This window comes from Arachis ipaensis, chromosome B04 (genome assembly GCF_000816755.2).
Source record: "Arachis ipaensis cultivar K30076 chromosome B04, Araip1.1, whole genome shotgun sequence".
NCBI classification, from domain to species: Eukaryota; Viridiplantae; Streptophyta; class Magnoliopsida; order Fabales; family Fabaceae; genus Arachis; species Arachis ipaensis.
In genome coordinates, this window is record NC_029788.2 from 114858886 (window position 1) to 114868208 (window position 9323).

Here is a 9323-nt window from a genome sequence, read left to right on the forward strand (position 1 = left end):
TTTTATCGTTTAAAATTATATGAAAAGTGCATTTTAGTCTTTTAAAATCAAATTTAAATTTTAACATTATAAATTCATTAAATGATATCAATCCAAATTAGAATTAGATTTCTAAATAAAAGAAAAAAGAAAAGAAAAAAATTTTCTGCAACGAAGAACAATATGAATAAAGAAAAAAAAAAGGTGAATGATAATTGAAGTGAGATTAGGATTAAGTAAAAATTATATAATTCGTCTTGGATTGGTTGTTCGAACTTGTAAGTCGGTCATTAATTTTCATAAGGGCATTTTTGTTTTTATTAAATTACTTATAAGAGTATTTGATAAATTAAAATTTAAAATTATATTTTCTAATTCATTTAAACAAATTTAATTCTAAGATAATTTTATCGTTTAAATTTCTAATTTTTTGATGCATTTAAACAACATCAATACCAAAAGGGTATTTTTGCCTTTTTATTAATATTTAAATAAATATTTTAGAATTTTAAAATTAATCTTTAAAAGAGATAATTTTATCTTTTTAAATTTAAATATAATTTTTTTAGTTTTGTTCTTTTAAAATTAAATTAAATTTTTAATTCAAATTAAATAACTTTAATCTTAAAAAATATTTTAGTCTTTTAAAATTAATACCAAAAAATATGTTTGACTTTTCAGTTTTTTAAACCTTTTATAATAATGTTATAATTATAATAGTCTATTTTTTTTTTCAAAAATGTTATAATAGTTTAATACTTTAATATGAGTAATATTAACTATATAAAAGGGGATGAGAATTTTTCTTTTTATTGCTTTTTTCTTCGTTGTTTTTGGGTCTGAAGTTTGAATTTTGTGGTTTTTGAGTTCTAAGGTATGGCCGTATGGGTATTGTTTCAAAACAATGTTATGTTCCATACTTTTGTCTTCTGATAATCACAAATGAAATTAGCAAATGATGCTTGTTCATGACACCTTATAATCTTGATGTCACTTTAATTTGCACTTGCTTCAGCTTGTTATCTTTAATTTCTTGTTGAGTCTTTGAGAGAGAGAGAGATCAGACATGCAGATTAAGTAGAAAGGAGCATGATGAGTTTTCTTCTCATGTGCTATTCAATAATCCAAACATCATTCTTTTTTAAATGAAGTTTGAAACTTTGCTGCTTATATCCACAAAAACTTTCAACTTTCAAGTCTTGAGCTATTAGGGCTAGATTAGAATTTTAGATGCTCTAAGCTTTTAGATGTCACTCTCAAGTTATTCATTTGATTTTGAAGAAAAAAATGTGAACTTTTTTCATTGTCTACTGTCATAAACTATTGATAAAAGAATGCCTTTCAGCATTACCATGTGAAAACAACCTGCATTTTTTCTTACTTTGCACCAAAAGACCCTATGCTCTGTATCTTCCTAAGCATAATATGAACGTTCTTTTACCTTAGGATGGCCAGAAGATATAAGGGACATGCCGTGGGAATCGACCTTGGTACGACTTACTCGTGTGTTGCTGTGTGGAAAGACCAGCAAAGCCGAGTGGAGATCATTCATAATGACCAGGGAAATAGAACAACTCCTTCTTGTGTTGCTTTCACAGATCAGCAGAGGTTGATTGGTGATGCTGCTAAGTACCAGGCTGCTTTTAATCCAACCAACACTGTCTTTGGTAATTGATCTTCCTTTGTATGTTACTTCTTTTAGTCAGTTCTTCAATGTTTATGTGTTTCCTATTAATAGCTCATGGTAATTTATTATTATTATTTTCTTCTCAGATGCAAAGAGGTTGATTGGTAGAAAATATAACGACCCATTATTAAGGATGACCTCTTGTTGTGGCCATTTAAGGTCACAAATGGTGTTAATGACAAACCAATGATTGTTGTTACGTATAAGGTCAGAAGAAACGTTTTTCTCCGGAAGAAATCTCAGCTATGGTTCTCACAAAGATGCGTGAGATTGCAGAGGCATATCTGGAGTCACATGTAAATAATGCTGTGATTACTGTGCCTGCTTATTTCAATGACTCTCAGCGCAAAGCTACCAAAGATGCTGGTGCCATTGCAGGCCTCAATGTGTTGCGCATAATCAATGAACCCACGGCTGCAGCTATTGCATATGGCCTTGACAAGAGAGCTGATTGTGCTAGAAAGAGAAACATTTTCATCTTTGATCTTGGTGGTGGTACTTTCGATGCGTCTCTTCTTACTATTAAAGATAAGGTGTTTGAAGTTAAGGCCACTGCCGGAAACACACACCTTGGTGGAGAAGACTTTGATAACAGAATGGTTAACCACTTTGTGGAGGAGTTCAAAAGAAAGAACAAAGTGGATATTAGTGGAAACCCAAGAGCATTAAGAAGATTGAGAAGTGCATGTGAGAGGGCAAAAAGGGTACTGTCATTCGCAGTTGATACCATTGTTGAAGTAGATGCTTTATCCCAAGGCATTGACTTGTGCTCTTCAATCACTCGAGCTACCTCTAAAGAGTGTATGAAAGCAGTTGATAGGTGTCTTACAGATGCTAAGATAGAGAAGAATTCTATACATGATGTTGTCCTCGTTGGGGGATCTTCTAGGATTCCCAAAGTGCAGGAGTTATTGCAGAAGTTTTTCAACAGGAAAGATCTTTACAATAGCATTAGTCCTGATGAAGCTGTAGCTTATGGTGCAGCAGTTCAGGCTGCACTATTGAGTGAAGGCATGAAGAATGTTCCAGACATGGTGCTACGTGATGTTACACCATTGTCACTTGGTATAGCTGTACAAGGAGATATCATGAGTGTAGTGATTCCTAGGAATTCTACTATTCCTATAAAGAAGACAGAAAATATGTCACAATCGATGATAACCAATACTCTGTACTTCAACAAGTTTACGAGGGTGAGAGGATGAAAGCCAGTGATAACAACTTGCTGGGCCAGTTCACACTTTCTGGTATTCCTCCTGCTCCTCGAGGCCATCCTATTATGGTAAGCTTTGATATAGATTTTAATGGTATCCTCTGTGTATCTGCTAAGGAAAATACCACTGGCAATAAGAACCAGATTACCATAACCGACGACAAAGGAAGATTGTCAAGTGAAGAAATCGCAAGACTGGTTAGGGAAGCTGAGAAATACAAGGCTGAAGATATGAAGTTTCTTGAAAAGGCTAAAGCTATAAATGCTTTGGATGATTACGTTTACAAAATGGAGAAAGCTTTAAAGGATAAGGGCATTAGTAATAAGCTTTCCCAATATGACAAGAACAATATTAGTAATGCAATCACAAAGGCTAGAAAATTTCTTGATGGTGACCAAAAGCAGGAGGAAATAAATGTGATCAAGGTTATGCTAAATGAGGTCAAACGCATCTTTGATCCCATTATGATCATGATTGGCTAGTTGTTTTCAGAATCTTTTGTTTTTTTTTATGGTTATGCTTCTGTTTTGTGTTGCCTCCTTGATAGTGAAAGGGAAGGCTCTATTTTGTGTTTTAGTCAATAGTTTAAGGGTCAAGGCATGGTAGTGGCTAACGAACTTGAATAATGATATCCGATGGTATATTTTGCCAAAACCTTATCATTTTTTGAGTGTAGACCCAGTCGGATCCTCTCTATTTTCACAAAAAACAATGCAATTCTTGACTAAAACAAAAGGTTATTTCGCTCTTCGAATCTGTTCTTTATGAAATAATGCGATCCTTCTATCATTTTCACAGTAACACTTAGTTCGGGATCTAATTTGTCTCTCTTTACCATCATCTTTACTTTCTTCTCTTTCTATCATTCTCTGATCTCATCATCTTTACTCATGATTTTCATCTAAGGAATGTTATCATTTGTTGTTGTATGCTCTCAAAAACAAAAGCCAAACACCACCATTACTATGTGAGTTGTATATTTAACGAAGAAAGTAAAGAAAGCATCTGAGATTATGCAAACAAATTAAACAAACAAAGGACGTGCATAAGTTAAAATTGGAGGCTAGTTATCATCTATATTTTATTTTAAGAGCTAAAACTGAAGAAAAGTGATGAGATTTATGTTTCTTCAAGGTAAGTGATGGATTTCCAAACATATATATAAACAATGTAGAGGAGCTCAGAGGAAGGCGAAGTGGCAGTTCACCCTTGCAAGGAAGTTGTTAAACATCCAACTCCGAGAGGTGGCAGAACCAGTTTGGTCATATATGATATTCATACCTGGTAGGTTTGTATTGCTAATGAATTAAACCTAACATTGCTTTAGTTAAGGTCCTTAAGCATATTTATTAATGATGTGCACTTATATGCAGTTGTTTACTCACATGTAGTTCTTTTAAGGGAAATTCATAGTTGAACATTGTTAAATAATAATTTAGTCAAAGTTATCAAATCATCTAACAATTTTTAAATGTTAACTTTATATGGAGATAACAGCATGCATGTTTTCACCATTTATTAAATATACTTATTACTATTATCAGACTGGCTATACTTTATGGTACAGAGTGTTGAGCGGCTAAAGGAGAGCACGAACATAAGTGTGACAGAGATGAAGATGTTGAGATAGATGAGTGGTCATACGCGATTGGATAGAATAAGAAAACTTGAAAAGAAGATTTTTTTTGATATTATTCCTGAATTGTTTCACTTAGAGAGTGATTACATACAGAATATAAAGATTATTTACAACCTAATTAAGGAAAGAAAATAACAGGTAATAAAAGCTATTCAAAACAAATCTGCACCAAATCTGTCTTAATATAAACAAATCCATACTAATTATAGAATAATTATAACACTCTCCTTCAAACTGGTGAATGTATATCTATCATTCCCAACTTGCAAGTAAGGTCTTTTAAGTGTTCTGTGGGAAGTCCCTTAGTTAACATATCTGCCAATTGGAATCTTGAAGGGATGTACTTGGTGGCTATAAGACCATTGTTCAATTTCTCCTTAATGAAATATCGGTCTATTTTTACATGCTTTGTTCGGTCATGTTAAACTGAATTGTGTGCAATACTAATGACAGACTTATTATCACAAACCAGTTCCATAGGAGCTTCATACTTTACTTTGAGGTCATCGAGTATGATCTTCATCCATAATAATTTGCAAATCCCTTAGGCCATGACTCTAAATTCTGCCTCTGCACTTGATATTGCAACTATATTTTGCTTCTTGCTCCTCCATGTCACCAAGTTTTCACCCAAGAACATGCAATATCCTGAGATGAATCTCCTATCAATAATTGATCCAGCGTAGTCAGCATCAGTATATACTTTCATGGATAAAATCCCTTCCTTTTTGAATAGCAATTCTTTCCCGGAGAGGCTTTCAAGTACTGAATAATCTTGTTTACAGCCTGCAAGTGTCTCTCTCTTGGATCATGCATGAATTGACTAACCACACTAACTGCATAGGCTATGTTAGGTCTGGTGTGTGATAAGTAGATGAGTTTCCCATAAGCCTCTAGTACCGTGTGTTCTCCACCTTTGGGCTTTCCTCATCATTTCCAATTCTATGATTTTGCTCTATGGGCACTCCAGTGATCTTACAATCCAACTTACCAATCTCTTTGAGGAGATCTATGAAATATTTTCTTTGGGAAATAAAGATGTCTTGTGTCACAGCCCAAAATGAGCCATGACTGGCGCTCAGGAAAATAATTCCCCAGCAAGCCTAACTGATTTAAATATAAGATAAATAAGAAGGTTACACATATTTTTGATAAATAATTACATATTTTTAACAAAAATAAAATAAATAAATATGAATGAATCCTGTCTGTGACATATGGAGCAGATGACGCCTAAGAACTCAACAAGAAATAGATACCCATTGCAGAATATTACTCTTGAATAGAAATACTCACATAATCAAATATTTATTCCTGAAAAATATTTAAAAAACGAAGTGAGTTTTGCAACCCAGTGACTAGACAGTACATCTATAATTCACATGAGACCATATAAATATTATTATAAAAATAATTTTATTTAGAAAACAATAATTTATATGAATGAGTGAATCAATAAGGGAGTTCTCATACAGAAATCAAACCAAATAGTCCACACTTGGGCGGCTCCACCTCTAAGGGTAGCCTTTCCTCTCGTGTGTCCGTACAGAATAACAGATCCAACGTGTGGCCTACACGTTAGGCTAGCAACGCCCCTGCTAGCTGAGGTCTGAGCCAGATGCATCTAGGTTAACGTCATAACCATCGCTAACTACGGTTTTCTAATACGAGCCTCCCAAACCGATTCAAGCATATAATTTCAAATATAACAAATTCTTCGGTCTTTCAAACACGAAGTATCAAATCAAATCAAATAATACTTTCTCATCCAAATCATATTCAATTATATTTTCTCAATCTTAAGGCATTTCAAATATATTTCACAATTTCAAAATAAGTGAATACCAACAAATACTTCAATGTTTCAAAAATACATATTCGAGTAAAATCCAATGCTTTAAAATAATATAAAACTTCTTCAAACATACATATAGTCTCATAAAAACGTATAGTCTCATGTGCATATTAAAATGAGCTTAACAAGGATAAATATTTAGTTCTAATAAATCGATCATTAAAACTAATTTAAAATCTTTTGATAAAAATCTTTGTAAGTATAATATAAACTCAGTCACCGTTTATCAAAATAATTATAGTAAAGCCAAAGTAATTATAAATGTAAAGCCTACTCACAACATGGTCCTAAGAGACCGAAGATATCGAACCCGGAGTGCCAGAATCCAAGGTGAGGAGGATTGAAGTAAAATGAAACGAATGAGCGCTGAATTTAGATCGAGACGGTGGCAGCAACTTCCACAGCTACATCGCAGATATAATCATAACATCAACAGCTCCAACCGTTCCATGATAGTACTAATACCAGTACTCAAGATAATTTTCAGCAGAAACGTAACAAAAGTAAGCGATACTACTAAAACAGAGACATATTATCGCAATTAAAACCAGTGCATGTAAGAAAAGAAGAAAATATAGCAGAGTAAAGGTGGAAGCGTTACAGTTTCATAAATGGAGTCAGAACAGGGAAAAATTGTGCTAATTTAGAGACAAGAATGAAGGGGGTGAGGGGCTGAGCAAGATCACAACAGGGACGGAGACGGTTCATTAGCAGTGACGTCGGTGATGCTTCCCTGACGACGAGCTCCGTTGATGGCAACAGCAGACGTGACGATGGTGAACGGCTCCTCCATCGTGACTCTTTCTTCCTCCCTTCGCTGGCCGACTTAAACTCTCCCTCTTCATTCAGCAATGACGATGACCCCCAACAGAGATGGCAGTGGTTGAAGCTTAGCGGCAACAGAGACAAGGCATGGCGGCTGTAGTAGTTCGACGACGGCGAGGCAGAACGGCAGCAGTCCTTCTTCCACGTCTCCTCTCTCGCACTCGTCCCCCCTCTCGGACGCACCTCTCTCGGTTCTGGCCTCTGATGGCAACGCAACTGCAGCGAGCTGGACGCGGCTGGCGGCGACGCGATGGGACACGAACGGCGTGCTCCAGGCCGGCGGTGATGAGGTGCGACTCTCTCTCTCTCCTTGCATGGTGGCTCGGCGTCGACAGCTCCCGCCTTCCTCCTCCCTTCTCTTTTCACGGTCTTCCCTTTTCTCTCTTTCCTTTTTCTTTCTTTCTTTTTTTCCGTCAGAGTCCGAGTGTGTAACCTGTGAGGAAGAGGGTGTGAGGGGAGTGAGAGTGTGTGCGGTAGTGAGAGGTGAGTGAGTGTGTTAGAAGAGGGTTAGGGTTTGGTTTGAAAAAAAGAGGTACAAGGGGTATTGTAGGGATTTTACATTCTACCTTCCTTATAAAAATTTTCGTCCTCGAAAATTGATATAATCTTCAAAACTTTACATGGTTTTAGCACTTTACCGAACATGAGAAATGAGTATAACGAGGTGTAAAAGTTTCAAGATAGGATCTTGATAAAACGATGTCATTGGCATTTCCCTATTCTCGTTCCCTTGACAACTCAGATATACATAGCCCGCTTCATGTTGTTCGTCAATCTTTTCTCAATACAATCTTGGTTCTGTAGTACATATCCATGGTAGCAACCAGTCTTATGTCAAGTGTTCGAATTTCAACTTTTTGAACTTCCGCATCGATAGCTATGTCCTAAAGAGCTAACGTATCACTTGCTATATCTGGGAATCGCACGTGACATTGAAATAAACACGAGTTTGCTTAAAAGGATTCAAAACTTAAGCATAAAAGAGCAAACATCACAGATGGTGTTCGCAAGAATTCGGGGAGATGCGTAGGATCGCAACTAAACAAGGATATACAAAAACAGTGAAGCATGCCAAAAAGAGAATCAATCGCATCTTAGCAAGAAAATCTGAATCAAGAAACTTCGATAGAACAATAAAAGAAAAGATGGTGTATGAAGTCAAAACAAGTTTATGTTGGATCCAAAAAATACGAAGTTCACAAGAGATGGCCACTAAAATCAACGGTGATATTCACAAAGATTTAAGAGAATGACTAGGAACACAATTAAATAACACACAATCTTTTAGAATCAAAAAAGAGGAAGAACATACAAGGCCTAATAATTTTATAATATTTATCGAGCAAAATAAGAACACTAGGACAAATGAAGTTAAAGAAAACAATAAGAAGCAACAGCACTATAGGTAAGGAAAACTAAACAGCAACAAACATACAACGTAAATAAAATACCCACAACAATTATAAATCCAAATCCCAAGCAACAAGACAAAGACAATAACATAGGGACAAAGCAAAACAACAAATAGAAGATTTGACCGCACCTTTTAAAAAGACAATTGTACAGTTATGAAAATTAAAAATAGTAATTGTCACAAAAATTAACATCCTCATTTTCTCTTATCTAGAATTCTTTGACAAAAACCATTTGAAATAATTATTGCCATAACCTTGAATATTAAGTATACTAGAATAAAATTTAATAGCTTTTGACTATAAATAATAGATAAATAACATAAAACATAACGAGAAAAATGTAAGCAATCATCTCATTATTGTCAAGGCCAAAATTCACCTGTACATTTAACTCATTTTTGTCATTATTATAAAATAAAGTTAAATAATTCCCTATAATCATGAAGCTAGACTTAGTATGAAGTTACAAATAAATTCACATATAAAATAATAATAATAATAAAACTAAAATTTAAAGTATTGGCAATTAACACACTAGGATCAATTATAATAACTACTTTCTTCTTTCTTTTTTTTTTTGGTCTAAATCTCCAATTATGAATTTGCTCTTAACATAATCAAAGCACATAGCAAAAGAATTTCAGAAAATTAGTATGAAATTAGATTTCTTGTAAAGATAAAACACCAAAAGAAGAAAAAAAAAAAAAAT

At 34.5% G+C, this 9323-nt stretch overlaps 1 protein-coding gene and 1 pseudogene across 1 annotated transcript; one reads left to right on the top strand and one right to left on the bottom strand.

Annotated features, from left to right (window-relative positions):
* Positions 1838-4003, top strand: LOC107637013 (annotated as a pseudogene).
* LOC107637014 lies at positions 5596-7911 on the bottom strand. Its single transcript, XM_021122566.1, has 3 exons — positions 7838-7911; positions 6976-7557; positions 5596-5833 (listed from the first exon to the last, which is right to left on the bottom strand). The coding sequence occupies exons 1-3, from the start codon at positions 7909-7911 to the stop codon at positions 5812-5814; spliced, it is 678 nt and encodes a 225-aa protein (XP_020978225.1). The 3' UTR covers positions 5596-5811.